Source organism: Enhydra lutris, unplaced genomic scaffold (genome assembly GCF_002288905.1).
Source record: "Enhydra lutris kenyoni isolate GAN:26980312 unplaced genomic scaffold, ASM228890v2 scaffoldscaffold93, whole genome shotgun sequence".
In the NCBI taxonomy this organism is placed as follows: domain Eukaryota; kingdom Metazoa; phylum Chordata; class Mammalia; order Carnivora; family Mustelidae; genus Enhydra; species Enhydra lutris.
The window spans coordinates 1,961,714-1,978,161 of NW_019154177.1; the positions used below are offsets into that span (position 1 = coordinate 1,961,714).

The 16,448-nt window shown below is 47.7% G+C and overlaps 4 protein-coding genes and 2 non-coding genes across 7 annotated transcripts in view; 4 read left to right on the forward strand and 2 right to left on the reverse strand.

The window, feature by feature from the left end:
* LOC111138601 overlaps positions 1-16,448 on the forward strand; it is an 896,555-nt gene that overhangs the window by 680,836 nt on the left and 199,271 nt on the right. The gene's annotated exons all lie outside the window — the stretch shown is intronic.
* LOC111138532 (histone H3.1) lies at positions 2,513-3,790 on the reverse strand. The gene has a single exon (XM_022490548.1). It carries the CDS (start codon positions 3,514-3,516, stop codon positions 3,106-3,108), a length of 411 nt encoding a protein of 136 aa, XP_022346256.1. The 5' UTR covers positions 3,517-3,790; the 3' UTR covers positions 2,513-3,105.
* On the reverse strand, positions 4,996-5,571 carry LOC111138540 (histone H2A type 1-B/E). 2 transcript variants are annotated; one of them, XM_022490558.1, is made up of 2 exons: positions 5,491-5,571; positions 4,996-5,385 (listed from the first exon to the last, which is right to left on the reverse strand). In XM_022490558.1, the coding sequence occupies exons 1-2, from the start codon at positions 5,569-5,571 to the stop codon at positions 5,179-5,181; spliced, it is 288 nt and encodes a 95-aa protein (XP_022346266.1). In that variant the 3' UTR covers positions 4,996-5,178. The 2 variants fall into 2 exon arrangements, with proteins under 2 accessions (XP_022346266.1, XP_022346265.1); XM_022490557.1 differs by having other exon boundaries at positions 4,996-5,571.
* Positions 5,898-7,914, forward strand: LOC111138544 (histone H2B type 1). The gene has a single exon (XM_022490562.1). It carries the CDS (start codon positions 5,898-5,900, stop codon positions 6,276-6,278), a length of 381 nt encoding a protein of 126 aa, XP_022346270.1. The 3' UTR covers positions 6,279-7,914.
* TRNAQ-UUG lies at positions 11,941-12,012 on the forward strand. The gene has a single exon. It is a non-coding gene; the product is annotated as a tRNA-Gln (tRNA).
* TRNAQ-CUG lies at positions 15,660-15,731 on the forward strand. Its single transcript has one exon. It is a non-coding gene; the product is annotated as a tRNA-Gln (tRNA).

Consider the following 16,448-nt stretch of genomic DNA (forward strand, 5'->3'; position numbering starts at 1 on the left):
AGGCCGTGCTGCTGCCCAAGAAGACCGAGAGCCACCACAAGGCCAAGTGAGGAGGAAGGTTTAAAACAACGAAAGAACAAAAGGCTCTTTTCAGAGCCACTTCTCTAATCCTAAAAAGGTGACACTTTTTCACTATGTGTCTCAAATCAGCCTTAACGGTGGAATAATTTTCCAGTTAAGGCTTTAGTCCTAGCTAATCCTCAACCCTTCTCCACACTCAATTGGTATTTATGGTGGCCATGTGCAGGCAAACTTACCACAATGGTATATTGATTACTGTGATTCGAGACTACTTGGAAACAGCCAGATTAAAGACACAAGACCTTCCTGTTTCCCTGGAAAGTAGGGATAAACGTATATGAAAAATGCTCTCCTGATACTAAGGTAAAGAGCAGTCTTGTTAGTGGACATAAATGAACTCTAAAGGCTAGGGAGTGGTAGAAACAAACCTTGTTAACATTTTTTACTAAATCGACTGCAGCTCAAATTCTGCTTCTATTTCCTCACTAAATCATGATCCCAAACGTCGGTTTTCTGTATTCTGTCAAGTCCTCACACATTTCTCAAAAATATAAACACTGGCTCTGCGGTTATTTCTTTGGCATAGGAAGTTTAAGTGGGCCTCTGCTTGTAATCAAACGTGCTTTTCCTCCTGTTCAATCTGTCCCATGTCAATTTATTTCTTTAGCCAGGTAGGGTGGAAGGGTACGGGATGGGGGGGAGGTTTAAGAAGAAAAAATTATTTTCCATCCCTACAGTATTTAGGATACATTGCCAATGCCAACAAGTTGACGTTGACATTTGTGAGCTTGACTATTATTTTAAAGTCGTTTATATTGAATATACAAGAACAATAAATTGACTTTTGATGATTACCTAAGTCTGTAGCTGGAAATTCTTTCGGGGTGGCTTATGGGTGACAAATTTTACTATCAAGTCAAAGCGGCTTTGGGGGGGATGCGGGAATGGTTTCCCTAAATGGTATACAGAAACCCATTGGGGTTATCAGCAGGAAGGTAGTAAATCTTGTATCTTAAAAAATTTGCCTTTAGGGAATAATTTTTTAAATGATGCTTACTGAAAGTATTCAAATACGATGTGTAGTATTCTGATTATTCATATTTTCTACCTGACAGCATATAGATTACCACACTGCCAAATGAGATCTTGAATACGGCAGTATCAAGCTTGGTGGTAACAAGGACAACACTGAATACTATCAACTTGATTCCAAATTTTGATGATGAAGAACCACAGTTTGAAAAAAAAAAAAAATAGGAACACTTCAGAAAAGCCAAATGCTGTTTTGAGAAGAGTGAGGTAAAATATCCTGGTATTTTGTTCATGTTTCTATATGGGCAAAGCTAGATCCTTTTATTCTAGGCCTCAGAAAGGATTGGAATATTTACCCCACTTACTAGTTCTGCCATCTAAGGAAATGGAGGCACAAAGACTTTCTTCTGTTTCCTTTTTTATTGAATCTTAATGTACTTACACTTTCCTTAAATTTTTATTTCATGATCAAGTACAATGCATTAAGGACACACCAATAAACCATGGCCTGTCCAAAAGAAATGCAGTCTAATGGGAAGAATCAGGCAAAAGCAAATAATGAAAATACAATGTAGCAAGAGACATAAGCATAGGGTATTAGGAGCGCAAAGAGGAGTAAGATCTGTGTGAAGGAACATCTGACCTAACAGTTAAAGGAAATTGGGAATTAGAGGAAAGTTGGGAATCATAGCAGAGAATGAGCAAGACTCCTGGCTTGTGAAATGTTCAGGCAAATGACACGAAGTTTGATACTGGCAATAAAGTGGGGATTGCAAGAGAAGGATGGAACCGGAGGGGATCTGCAGGCCACTCCCTTGGTTTAAAATACTATTTATAGACTAATGACTCCCAAATCTTTATGTCCATCCCAGACTGTATCTCCTGAGCTCAAATGTGCATATTCATTCTTGTAGATCTCCAGGAAACCCTAAATGCATCTCGGACTGATCACCACTATCACTACTCCAGTGAGATATCTTAGTAGATGTTCCCACCATCTACACGGTAGCAGAGCCCAAATGATCTGGTGTCACTAAATATTTGTGTGTCATTCCTACAGAAAAACTAAAGTCCTGGTATATGGTTACGAGAGAACCTTGAAAGCCCAGAAAGAGCTTAGGTGGAAAGCCACGAGATGATCAGTTTTGCACAAGGAGTGTTTTGAGAAGCATGGAGTATCGATGTCCACAGAACTAAAAATGTCCATGGAACTAGAACCACGTGTTGCTCCTGAATAAATCTTCACATAATCAGAACCGAAAGACTAATTTGGAAAATTATACTGACTGCATTATCTCAAGGAGAGGGGGCTCTACCCCGCAGCAAGAGTATTGTTCAGTGCGGACAGGGACTTCGCAATGTGTGGGCCCTTCTTAATAGCTGCTTCCCAGCCCATATGAAAGGAAGGCACTGTTTGCACTCAAGAACATCAATCTGGTTAGAAATTGGGCCTTAGATTGGATCACCATGGCATTGAGGAAAGGAGTTGCAAGGGAGGGCATTTGCTTTCCTCCAAATTCCCTAGATTACGGACAGTATACATACTTTTTCTTGGAAGGTATTAGGACATTTCTATTTGATAAAATCATGGCATCATCCTAAATTCCAGCTGTGGACATCCCAGGTTCTACTCACCATAAAGTCACTTACAGGAAGGCAGATAGCCTGATTATGGTCGATGGTTTTAACAATTAGCTGTGACCCTACTATACAATTATAAAGTACCATGTAATTTAGAAATTTTTTTCCATCCGTTTCACAAAGTGGAGAAGGGTACATTTTGGAGGTAGTCTCACTGTATGCTAAGTCTAAGTTCTTTACTGTTCTGAGATGGACGCCAGACAAGAACAGGTAAAGCTAAGTAAAATACAACCCGGGCCGCCTATCAAGACAAAGTAGGAAAACGCACCTATAAGGAATCTTGTACATACTTAGAAACCACAACTGTGAAATGCCCGGAAATGGGGCACACCCGTGCAGGGAAACAGGCCTTTTCAGCATATGTGGTGGCTCTGAAAAGAGCCTTTGGGAAGGAGTGGGAGACCGTGTGGCTCAGGCCCTCTCGCCGCGGATGCGGCGCGCCAGCTGGATGTCCTTGGGCATGATGGTGACGCGCTTGGCGTGGATGGCGCAGAGGTTGGTGTCCTCGAAGAGCCCCACCAGGTAGGCCTCGCACGCCTCCTGCAGCGCCATGACGGCCGAGCTCTGGAAGCGCAGGTCGGTCTTGAAGTCCTGCGCGATCTCGCGCACCAGCCGCTGGAACGGCAGCTTGCGGATCAGCAGCTCGGTGGACTTCTGGTAGCGCCGGATCTCGCGCAGGGCCACCGTGCCGGGCCGGTAGCGGTGCGGCTTCTTCACGCCGCCCGTGGCCGGCGCGCTCTTGCGGGCCGCCTTGGTGGCCAGCTGCTTGCGCGGGGCCTTGCCGCCGGTCGACTTGCGCGCCGTCTGCTTCGTGCGAGCCATGACTCCAACGCTCAGTTGCAGTGAAAGGCGCGAGCTGGTCAGAGTATTTATAGTGAGAGCCAGAAGCTGATTGGGCAGAAGGGAGACTACACAACCGGGAACCGGATTGGTTAAGGGCTCGAGCTTTTACTTGTGCCCCAAATGCCCTGATGTGACTTGCCCATGACCTCAATATGTATGTATGTTTTCTGTCCGCTTTCTACCGGCGATTTCCAGTATAAATAAACACCAGCTACGTAAGAAATAGCAATTTTTCTAGGATCCACATCAGAACAAAGTAACAGAACGAAAAATTATTTTAAATAGTATTTTCTTAACCCAATATATCCAAAATATTCATTTTGAATGTGGCCAGCAACTGTTAGATATTTTACCTTCCTTTTTGTTTTGTACGACCCCGCAGAGTACAATATATTCCATAGATCCGCACCCCTTAAGTCAGACTAGCCACGTGCCCAGTGACTGCCAGCCACGATTGGCTAGTGGTTACCACACAGGACAGCTCAACTCTATACCCTCTCCTCTCGATTTCTTATTCTTTGAATATTTAATTTTTTAAAAAATTTTCTGCTAGAAAAAAATCAAATTGGCATGTGAGCAATCCAAGGCAAGTAACCTCACAGAAAAACATCCTTACATAAATTTTTCAGTTGCAGATAATATCAGGCAGTCCCACTGCAGCATGCATGCTTTATTTTTCTGCTATCCTGGAAATTCAAAATTATAACAGAAACCGACTGTCTTGTTCTATTACTTTGGGGGTGGAGGGGTTGGCTCTGCCATGGGCATAAAGCATTGTGTGTCTGCAATTTACCATAATGACTCATAATCCCTTTGTCTTAAAGAATCTAATTCCCCACCACCAGTAAGCTACGCAGGGATAAACTAAACCACCCTTTGCATCTACATCCAGCACTTCTCATTAGCAACCGGCAAAACCATAGGATAGGCTCCTTGCAAGGCATCGTGCATCTTGAGGACCCCTGAGCTAGAAGTCACCAAGGCCAGCAATTATAGACTCTAATTCTATTCGAGCATCAAGACCTTTAAGCCACAATAAAAAGACTAAGACAAACACATTTTAAGAAGAGGAATGATCATCAGTAAAATTAGCTACCTATTGACTTTCCTAATGGAAAACAGGCCGCATTAAGTCTGTCAGAATTCTAAAGGCTTTACAAATAGCTTTGGCTCCATATGGAGGTTTGGGTTGATCCGTGTATCTTCAGAATGTCTTTAATTGTCAAGAGCCAGGACAAGGTTTTAAAACTGCTGCCCCAAAGAAATACATCACCAGAATTTATCCCTTTAAGAGGCTTATAATATGGGAGGTTAGGAACACCTGTTTTCATGAGTTAAGGACGCAATGCATAGTCTGTATTCCAAATGCTGGTGAGCCCAAACCAGCCTTCAGAATGTTCGATACACTAAGATGGGATGAAGGCATAGAATTTCAAGAATCTCAGGCTTTATAAAAGCGAACTTTAAATTTCCCTCTTTTGCCCAAGTTGTGAGGTTTATGCTAACTGTTGTTAAGTTGTTTTTAAAAATGCAAAGGATGAAGGTTTTTCAAAGTGCTCAGTTCTTCAGAGTCGTAGGTGGCTCTTAAAAGAGCCTTTGGTTAGACTGGGAAGAGCTGGGGTGGCAGGATGAACCACGATTCTACTTGCCCTTGGCCTTGTGGTGGCTCTCGGTCTTCTTGGGCAGCAGCACGGCCTGGATGTTGGGCAGCACGCCGCCCTGCGCGATGGTGACGCGGCCCAGCAGCTTGTTGAGCTCCTCGTCGTTGCGGATGGCCAGCTGCAGGTGGCGCGGGATGATGCGCGTCTTCTTGTTGTCGCGCGCCGCGTTGCCCGCCAGCTCCAGGATCTCGGCCGTCAGGTACTCGAGCACGGCCGCCAGGTACACGGGCGCGCCGGCCCCGACCCGCTCCGAGTAGTTGCCCTTGCGGAGCAGGCGGTGCACGCGGCCCACCGGGAACTGCAGGCCCGCCCGCGACGAGCGCGTCTTGGCCTTGGCGCGCGCCTTGCCGCCCTGCTTCCCGCGTCCGGACATCCCGAGGTCCAATGCGCCACTAGCAAATGCAGCAAGGGAGGGGCAAGGACAGTAGCTTTTATAACCGTTCTAGGGCGCGAAAAACAAGGTTTGGCGTTCCTTAAGGAGGCACTTTCATCCCAACCAATGGAAATGCGACCCTGGGATCCGTGCGTTCTGATTGGGCAGCACTAATGCCCGAAATCGGGGGGATAGTCACCAATCAGACACAGGAGTGTAGCTCACACCGTATTTGCATAAGGGCTTCTATATAAGACGGGTAAGTGGCGCTTTGCTCGCTGCGTTACTTTCTCTTTCCTCCTGAGGGCGGTCGGAGTGTCGCCAGCATGCCCGAGCCCGCCAAGTCGGCTCCAGCCCCGAAGAAGGGCTCCAAGAAGGCGGTGACCAAGGCGCAGAAGAAGGACGGCAAGAAGCGCAAACGCAGCCGCAAGGAGAGCTACTCGGTGTACGTGTACAAGGTGCTGAAGCAGGTGCACCCCGACACGGGCATCTCGTCCAAGGCCATGGGCATCATGAACTCGTTCGTCAACGACATCTTCGAGCGCATCGCGGGCGAGGCGTCCCGCCTGGCGCACTACAACAAGCGCTCGACCATCACGTCCAGGGAGATCCAGACGGCCGTGCGCCTGCTGCTGCCCGGGGAGCTGGCCAAGCACGCCGTGTCCGAGGGCACCAAGGCTGTCACCAAGTACACCAGCTCCAAGTAAACTTGACAAGTAAGCGTCCTGTCATCCAACCCCAAAGGCTCTTTTCAGAGCCACTTAACTTTTACCAAGATAGAGCTGTTGCGCTTTGCCTATTGAAAAGTCTCGGTGACTGGATCCCGGATCATTTTCTCCAGGAGCACCTTGAGCACCCCGTGGACTCCTGTAAGTGAAGCCAGATGACGGGCTTGGCAGTCCGTGCATGTTGTGCACAGCGTTATGGTGGCGCTTGCCATCACCCAGATCCAGTCACAGCCCCTCCTACTTTGCCACAGCTAGACCTGATGTTGAGGGTATAGACGGGAGCACTAAAAAAGTCAAACACCGGTGCACTCAGGAGGAAAGAGGCGTTTTGAACTTTTCAGACCAAATTGAAAACTAGAGCCGCGCAGGCCGGAAAGCCTCACCGCTGGATTCTGCTCCCTTCCTCCTTGCAAGCAAAGGTGGAGGGAGGTACGTGTCCGGAGCTTCTCGTGGGTCGCTGAGACCGTCTTGGGGGAAGGCGAGGCGGACTTTGCCGTGCCCTTGCAGGGGAAGGAGTGTCCTGTGGACTCCGGTATGAATATTGAGGGAAGAAAAAGAAGTTAGTGGGTATAGTCCTCCGCTTGCTAAGGCACAGTCATCTCTGACTCTCAAATTAGGCAAAACAGAAGTAACTTACCTGAGGTCACACAGCAAAAAAATGGTGAATGGAATTTAAGCTTCCAAACTTTGAGTCCGTGCTTGTAGTAGGATCTACTGCCCGTTTTAGATCGTAATCCCCACCTCTGGGAGGCTGGAGAGCGCGAATGAAACCCCAGAACAGGTATTGGCTCTTATGAGTCATTCTTACACAGCAATTAACTGATTCAAGCCTATCCGGCCTTAACTCTGTTCCCAGAGCCCAACTAGGTTCTTAGGGCCACCAGGGCCACTTCTAGGCTCTTGTGTCTTGCAGCACATTACATAAGGCATGGATTTCTGTATCTTTCCTCTAAAATGGGAATAAGTTGGAGATTACTTGGATAAATGTAAAGGGAGCTTGCAACTTTTAGTCCCTCGGTGTTCATTTGTTTTCTGCCCTTGTATCTTTTCATATGTATTAGAATCACATGAAATTATTAAAGTGAAGACACATTATTACAATAGGAAAGCATTTTGCTACAGGAAAGCAGTAAACCCGTTATACTCTGCCCCAAATTCTATATACAATCCTCTGCCACCCTATTGCATCAAGGTATTGACAAAACGGCAGTAATATTTATTACTCTTCCCAGATTTTAAAATAAATCTCTGTAATAGTAGACCAACTCAAAGTCATCAATTAAAGTTAACTATCTCTACTTTGCCTTCCAATAATCTTCAGTGACTTCACCAGCAAATGAATGCTGCAGTGGATTTTAAAATGCTTTTCTTGCTACTCCCCCAAATCCAACTGTACCTCCTAAACCATTCTTTCATCCAATTAACATTTTATTTAGCATTTACTATTCGTTACAGGCCGCTCATTGTATGTTGGGTTAGGGATGGAAATTCTTGAACCTTATTTCTCAGTCACCACTGGTGTTCCTGAAAATAGGTAAAACGTTCATGGAGGAAAATTTGGCAATATCTCTCAAAACAATGCATATATTTTTGGGCACCTGGGTGGCTCAGTTGGTTAAGTGACTGCCTTCAGCTCAGGTCATGATCAAGTCCTGGGATCGAGTCCCACATTAGGCTTCCAGCTCCATGGGGAGTCTGCTTCTCCCTCTGACCTCCCCTCTCATGCTCTCTCACTCTGTCTCTCTTTCTCTCAAATAAATAAATAAATCTTAAAAAATAATAATAATAAAAGACCCTCTCTTTAAAAAAAAAAAAAAGCATATATTTTTACAACCAGAAACACCACCTCGGGGGTGGCACCATTCTTGAAAATGTACAAAATGGCATATTACAGGCTTTTGCAACAGCCCAGTTAGTAGAATAGATGACAAGGAGCAATCTGAGTGATCAAAAACGAAGGAATGAGTTACAGGACATTATTCTGTCTGATGGTAAGAACAATTGAGAATGTTCTTCATAATAACTGGTGTTTATTGCTTACCAAATAATGTCCTAAAAGTTTCCTTACATACATCCAATTACCGAATCTTTATAACAACCTGATAAGTTAAATTACTACTTGCCTGTTTTATAGATTATAAAATGGGGATTCAGAGAGGTTGAGTAAATTCCCTGAGGTTGCACAGCTAATAAATAGTAAAAACATAATTAAAAAAAAAAAATCTCTTCTGAAGCCATATTTGCGACCACTGTGTATTATCAGCCTTCTCTGGATATCGATATGGGATGATTTCCAAGATCTATTGGCAAGTACAAAAAATACAGGATAGTATGCAGTAGAATTTTCTGCATGTATGTTTATATGCTTGCAAAATATTTCTAGAGGGTTTCTAGGTTAAGCTGCCATGGGTGAAGGGAGGATCTTTTCAACTGTAACCCTTTTATGCTCTTAAATCATGTATGCATTGCCAATAAATGAATGAATAACGGATAAACAAATAAATAAATAAATCTGAGAATCCCCCTGCTCAAATATTGAGAAAATAATATTAATAAATAAATACTTCAGTAAAGATGTGTGTGGAAAGCCTCAGGAGCACAGGAGAGATAATATTACCAGTGTGTATGGGGGGGTGGGGGGGTAATACAAAACTGTTCTAGGCAGGTGAAGTAAGAAAGTGGGTGTCATATTCCAGGAGTTCGTAATAGTTGGCGGGACTAGAGTCTGCAAGAGTAGGCAGAAGGGAGCAGCCCAAGGGGCCGACCAAAGAGTCCAACAGAATTTTACACCCGGGGCTTCATTCAGTACTAGGTGTGTGGTCCTTAAAATGATGAGAGGACCTCAAGATAAAACAACTAGTAGGAACTGTGAAGAGCTTATCAAGTAAGATTCTGAAATATGCCAAATTCTAGATGCCAATATAAGTGTTTGGTTTTTTAAGTGAAGCAGACTCTCAAATTATTTACTAAATCAATCCAGCATCTGTAGGATTTCTTTGCTCCATGAGCATGAAAGAGAGACAGAAAGCATCACCGGTCTGTTTTGGAAGCAGTGGAGGAATCTTGCAAGTGTCTATTACAGGTTGAACGGAAGACTTCATAATGCAACGTTGTTACTTTTGTAGCTTATGATCAAATAAGCCAGGGGATCAGAATGGCACACTGTGGGTGGATATAGGTCAAGATCTGTGCAACAATGTCTACGAAGTCTCAGGAAACCCCTTACAAATCAAATCATACTCCTGTGTTTTTATTTAACTGAAAACAACCCGGTGTTAGCTTCGAGCCCTGGCCCAGAGCTCCATATTGGCCAGGCAGCATGGCAGGACCCCACAGGGCAGCCTTGAGTTCATATTTTACATGAAGAATTAGAAAAGAGGTTGAAGAAGATTTCCTTTCAGACAAGACAGTTGGGGCACCTAGCATCCTTTGATGGGGCTTTATTGTCTATTATCCGGGAGGTCCTTTCGAATGTGTTTATTGGCTTATTGTCAGTAAAAAGGGTCTTCTTTTTTTTTTTTCTACATTTAGTAGAGAAACATTCCCCATCATCTTTCATGCAAGTTGTTTTGTTTTTTTTTTTTCTAAATTGGTTTGCTTTAACCTCCCATTTTCCTCTCCGAACTTACTCTTCAGTCTGTCTCAGAACATGCGAGCAAGACAGAAACTGTGACAAAGGCCGAAATAATCCACAGAGCTTGCGACCATGTGTAACACGAACGAAATTCAGCATCATGCATTAAGGGAAGCAGAATATGCACATTATTGCAAATCCCAGTTATTAGTCAGGCAAATCATTGGAGGGCCCATAACTTTACCTCTGTGTATAAAGAAAATTAATGGCTCTAATCATAAAATAGGACCATCTGTTATACAGCATACACTAGTCTAGCACTGAGGAGACCCAGTGAAAAAAAAGTCTGAGATTTCTTGTTCTTGTGGCACATCGAGGGGAGGAGGGAGCCAGACAATCAGAAATAAATTAATAAAATCTAAACTATATCAGCCCCTTGATGAAGTAGTTTGTATAAAATAAAGCAAGGAAGTGGGTAAGGAACTGGGAGTCCCAACTTGAACTGGGAGACCCTTGCACAGGGTCTCGCTGGGGCACCAGCGCTTCAATGAGCGCTGACAGAGTCGCCATCTGGGGGAAGCTGCTCCAGGTGGAAGGAACAAGGGCGAAGTACCCCAGACAGCTCCCTGCTTAGCATGTTCTGGAAACAGCAAGAGAGGCCCGTGTGCTTGTAGCAAAGGGAGTAATGGGGTGAGAAGTTTTGCTTCAGATGTCTGCCTGTTTCTCTGAGTCCAACTTAATGCCTGCCTTGAGCCTCAAAACCCAGAAGGTTTTTGCATAGTCGCAGGTAAGCTCTGCACAAAGAGAAGATGGCCCCACCAACACCAGGATCTAGATCTAGGGAAGCAAATGACATTCTTGTAAAACTCTCCCTAAAGAGGTGAATTCTAACAAGAATCTTGTTCCCAGCCATACATGCCCCCAGCACCAAGACATCTGGAATGACACTGAGGGACTGATGTCCCAACAGATGGCTTTTTACTGCTTAATGGAATAACAATACATAGCGCTTAGAGGATGTGTTGGGGGGAGTTTTCGTATCCTTAGTCATCTACTTCATATTTTCAACTTTTCCATTTCATCCAACTCTTGCAGACCCCAAGGCTAACAATTTTGTAAACAGTCCTCATTTTGGGAAGTATATAACAAGATCTTAAACAGGTCCATAAAAAAACATGAACCCTGATATTCATTAACAAATTATTTATGGTGACAAAAACATTTGAGGACAGTCCTCTTGGGCAACACTGAGGGAGTAGATAGGGATAACTGCTGTTTCTAGAGGGGGGTTTTGGGGGGGTTACTGTGACTGCAGAGTAAGCGAGCCCAAACTTTGTTGCCATAAAGCAAACATTTTGTTATATTCATGGATTCTGTGATCAGGATGCCTCTGGGATGTCTGCAGCCTCAGATGCGAGTTTTCCTGGCCCAGAGTGGTTTTTGGGACAGGTGCTGAGGGCTGGAATCATCTGTGGGCATCTTTAGTCACTCTTCTGTCATATGACAGCTAGGCTGAGCCAGCTACGGGTTATGGGCTTCTTAACAGGATGGTGGCCTCACCGTGGTCAGACTTCTCATGTGGTGGCGGACCATTGTAAAGGTGATCTCCCAGGATACCCAAGCAGAAACTGGGACCTCCCACCTCAGAATAAAAGAGTCCTAACAAGGCCCTACACTGCCCTACAAGTTTTGTGTCTGATGATTCAGGATAGAAAGGGACAAAGGCGGGAGCAGGAATGTCACTGTTAGAAAAGGCCCCTGAAAACCAGACGAAACAGACAAGGTCAGTTTACGACATCTGCGCGGCCCTAGGGATAATTCTTTGTCTAGGATTCCTGAGAATCTCAGGACTTCCAGCCCCTGTGGTTCTGACCTGTAAAAGCCATTTGTGCCCCCATCCACGGAGACGACTGCAGCACTCACACGTTTTCAAAATACCCCTGCAAGGGGCGGTACAGTTTGATTGGAAAAAGAGAAGGGGGGGGTCTTAATTTTAGTAATTGGGATTTAGCGCTTCCGTGATGTGTATTTATCACAAGAGGTACCTGTTAGAAAATGGCCCCCGCCGGCCCCATGGTGTAATGGTTAGCACTCTGGACTTTGAATCCAGCGATCCGAGTTCAAATCTCGGTGGGACCTTCTCCGCTTTTCCTTTACATGTTTTTTTTCTTCTTTTTCATTTTTCTTCCTGCTATCTCCCCTCTTAAAACTAACATTCCCCCCTCCCCTCCCTACCCCCCCGTAATCCAGCCAATACAGCAGCCAGAACGAGCACTAATATGATCGGAAGTCCGCGCCCACAGACCAGGGGCAGAGAGCCGCACAGGAAGAAGCAGCCGCCAATCCTGGAAACTGTGCGGGGACCCGGGGGTGGAGTCGGGGGGAGTGGGGAGGGTGGTGAGAGGGGGGTGGAGTAGGGGGAGTATTTGAGACGTGTAACCTGGGAAGAGCTGGGGACCTGGCCTGGGAACGCAATCCCGGCGGCCTGGCCTCTCTCTGCGCGGCGCTCAGAGGATGGCGTTCAAGCCCACGGCCGAGCAGGTGCACTCGCCGTCTGCGGCCTTGCCCTCGGGCCACCCAGTCCTGCCGCAGCTGCCTCGCCTTTTCGTGCTACCGCTGCGCTCGAGGGGGGTCGCGCTGGGAGACTGTGCCCTCGCTCGTGCGGGCGGCCGCCGCTGGTGGCCCCGTAGAGGATTCTCACCCAGGACAAGCCTTTCGGCTCTCGAGGGGCGGCTTGCTCCCTTCGGTGACCGCCGCCTTTACCTGCCCACACCTCCAGCCTAGCTGTCACTGTTTCTGCCACGCACCTACCCCCGCCCCCATAGCTTCTAGTCACCCGCCAGGGTGACCTGGTTTCTATTTTCCCATTCCCCTCCCCTTCTCATTTTTTATCTGCTAAGCGGTTTTGCCCTCCTCTCTGGCCTCTTGTTATGAGGTCCGGTTCTCTCCCCACTCCTCATCTATTAACTTAGACCTTTATTAATTTATTAATTTAGACCATTATTAACTCAGCCCTTCTCCCTGAGGCCATCCTTGGCTCCCTTTATCTGGGCTTAAGTGCTTCCTCTGTGTCTCCTCAGGACCCCAAAACCCCCCTTTTCATACTTGTCCTAATTGCTTGTTTAATAGGCCCTCCCCCATGTTCAAGGCCTCGCGTTCTCCAGCGAGAGGGCTCAGTCCTGGGGCCTGTTCCCCGTTCAGCTCTCAGTCCCACAGACCCCCGCTGACACAGGAGCTCCCAAAGATGTGCTGAGTCCAGAGCCTTTCACCTGTTCTGGTTCGATCATCCCAGAATCCAGAAGAGCTCTTGTCCCTGGTGGGTTCTCAGATGCTCTGCTCTGCTTCTTCCCAGATTTCCTCTGACTCCTTTTCCTTTGATGACCCCTAGTCTCTGCCCACACTAAGAATGAGCTTGGCCCAAGACTGGAGCACCAGTCTCCTTGGAGATTAACACCAACCATGGCTTTTTTAAAAAGTCATTTTTTAAAATTTTATTTTATTTATTTTTTATTTATGTATTTATTTAAGAAGGAGTGGACAGGCAGGGCAGGGGAGAGTGTGGAGTGGAAGAGCAAAGGGGAAGCAGACTCCCTGCTGATTGGGGGGCCCAGACCAGGGGCTCAGTCCCCTGACAGGGAGATCATGACCTGATCCAAACCCAGCAGTCCAAGGCCCCAACCATGGCTGCTCTTAATGAGACCACTCGGTAGCTAAAGGCAGAGGGTGGGGGGGGGGTGTTGGGGGTTGGGGGGGTTGGACCACTGTAATTTGCATGTTTGGGGTGAAAATTCACCTCCAGGAAGAAAGGCTCCTTTCACTTCATTCCTGCCCAGTCATCCTGAGGTCTGCATGGACCTAGTTTTGATTTCCTGTTGGCTGTAAGGAGCCCAGCCTGTTGGGGGCCCAGCCTCTGGAAAGCACTAATTGCACGTTTGTGAGTAAGTTGAAGATTTTTGAGTGCTCCTCAGGAAGCAGGGTTTGGGGCTGAAGGTGCCCTATTTCCTTCCTCAGGAAGGAGACACTGGGTTCTGAACTGGGCCCTTCCTCGGCTCTTACTCGTGCCCCACCTTGGCTCCCATCCCAGTCAGCTGAGGGAGGAAAGGGGCCCACGGGAGGAGGCCACGAGCAGCACCGAAACCCTGTTCACTAAAGGGAGAGCGGCGCTGCTCAAGTCGGGGCCGCCTTTGGAACCCCGCAGGGTTAAGGCCATCGGAACTGCTCTTCCCTTTGGCGTTACAAGATGTGATCAAACTACTGTATTCATCGCTGACTAGTTTTGCGAAGGAAAGAGAAATCTGCGGATTTCTCAGCGCACGTTTAAGAGTATTTCCTTTGTGAGGACCTTTTCCTTATCTCTGCCAGGCTTTGACAGTTTGGGCTCACCTGTGGAGGATTGTCACCCTCCTTCCTGAGGATCTCCTACCACCTCTCTGCAAACAACCAACCGACCTTGACCATCCTCCACCTGTCGTAGCTTGAGGAAGATTCCCAGCCCGGCTTTCCAGAACAGACCCAACTGTGCAGTAATTGCCACCCTGCAGAACTCCCGCTGCAAGGGGCTCTCGGGCAAGGCCTGGTGTTTGCAGGGGGAGTCCGCGTCGTGGGGGTGGGCTGCCCGCGCCTGCGGTGTTGCAGGCTGTTTCGTTTCGCTTCGCTTGGCTGCGCTTTACGCTCCACGTCCGCCAGGGGGCGCTCCGCCCTCGATGCGCGGCTCCGCGGAGCCCCGAGCCCAGGGGGCAGCAGCCCCGCCCCGCGCAGGCCGGAAACTGCATTACCCCCAGCCTCCCGCGGTCCCGCTTCCACTGGCTCCTGGAAGGGCACGTGCAGCCCCGCGCGCTGAGGAAGTGGCCGCGGCCCTCGCTCGCTCGCACGCCGAGTGCTGTCGCGGGAGACCCAGGTAGTTCCCTCGGGCGCCGGGCCCGGCCGACACCCTGCGAGACGTGCCCCCTCCGCACACACACGCGCATTCCCGCGGGCCGCGCGGGTTTGACCGGGGGCGCCCAGGCGAGTGCGGGCGACGCGCGCGGCAGCTGGCGCCGGGCCTTGACGTGAGTTCGGGGCCTCCCCTGCGCGCGCTTTCCGTCCCGGCGGAGGACGCGAGGCTCGGGGCTGCTGCGGGAGCGCTCCCGAGGGGCCCTCCCCGCGACCCGAGGTGCGCCAGGGCCGCGGGGATCCTCCTCCCCCCGACCCCCAGTGCCCCCCGCCACACACGGGTATCCCCCCCAGGTGCCCCCGCGACCCTCTTCCCGCCCCAGTCCTTGTGCGAACAGACCTCCGCCGGGGGCTTTGCTGAGACCCTCCCGCAGGCGGTGCGCGGGCTCCGCCACCTCCGCACTTACGACGGTGGTTGGCGGAAGGAGCAGAGTCTGAGGAAGCAGCCTGAGGACCCCAGGGCTCTGCCCCAGGTGTGTCCCCAGTAAAGGAGCGACAATAGTCCCACCTCAGGGCGGCCGTGAGCCTGAGGTGCGGAACACGACGAAACAGCCGTCGCGGGGCCCGCACCTCGGGGATGGTCGGTCTCCGTCACGGCCTCTCCTGGTCTGCGGCGAGAACCAGTTCCCACACCGCGAGGGAGGGAATTCGGGGCTGGCGGGGGCGACGCCTGACGTGTGGAGTCGGGGCTCTGCGGGACACTCTAGTGCAGAAGGTGCGCTACAGGTGCCGGTCCACACCGTCCCAGAGCAGGAAAACGCGGCGTGCTTCTGAGCACCTTTCAGCTGGCAAGGGCGGGGGCTTGGGAGGAAAAACTCTGTCATTTGCGAATCAGAGAGGACACATACCCGGTGGGCCCCATGGTGTAATGGTCAGCACTCTGGACTCTGAATCCAGCGATCCGAGTTCAAATCTCGGTGGGACCTTGGTCTGAGAGTTTTGTCTATGTCCTGATCATTCCCCTAACTTTACCAAATCCTTTCCATTCCAGCCCCAAGCAATTGGCATCCACAGACCCCTGACTTAAATGGGAATCCCAACCCTTTTATTAAGTTCCAATACAATTTTCTTTTTCATATACTGAATACTTATGAAAAATTATACAATCACTTTTTATTGATTGCATGCTATTAAAGACAACTCAAACCAGAAGAAAAACACTTAAAATAGAATTAAAAACACTTGAAATAACTAAAAATCATCTCAATTTTTATGTTTTTCTGATTTAGACTAGTATGATAGGGTTATTAATCACAGCCTTTAAGCATAAAAATGCAACATTTGGGGACATAATTCTGTGACAGTTACAGAATAGAAATACTTTTAAAAGAGAAAGAAGAATTCACGAACGTTTTTCAACTGTTAAATAAAAGCATGCCATATTTTTAAAATTGAGGTATAATTAATACATAACATTAGTTTCAGGTGTACAACATAATGTTTTGATATTTATATATATTGTAAAATGATCACTACAATAAATCTAGTTAACATCAAATATCATACATAGTTACATTTTTTTTACTTGTGATGAGAACGTTTCAGATCTCCTCCCTTATCAACTTTCAAATATGCAAATCAGTATTATTTATGACAGTCATCATGATGTACATTACCTCCCCAGGACTTATTTCTCTTGTAAT

What these genes read in the sequence shown, in the direction of transcription:
- LOC111138532 (XM_022490548.1), bottom strand. Translation starts at nt 3,516, where the DNA reads ATGGCTCGCACGAAGCAGACGGCGCGCAAGTCGACCGGCGGCAAGGCC.
- LOC111138540 (XM_022490557.1), bottom strand. Translation starts at nt 5,571, where the DNA reads ATGTCCGGACGCGGGAAGCAGGGCGGCAAGGCGCGCGCCAAGGCCAAG.
- LOC111138544 (XM_022490562.1), top strand. Translation starts at nt 5,898, where the DNA reads ATGCCCGAGCCCGCCAAGTCGGCTCCAGCCCCGAAGAAGGGCTCCAAG.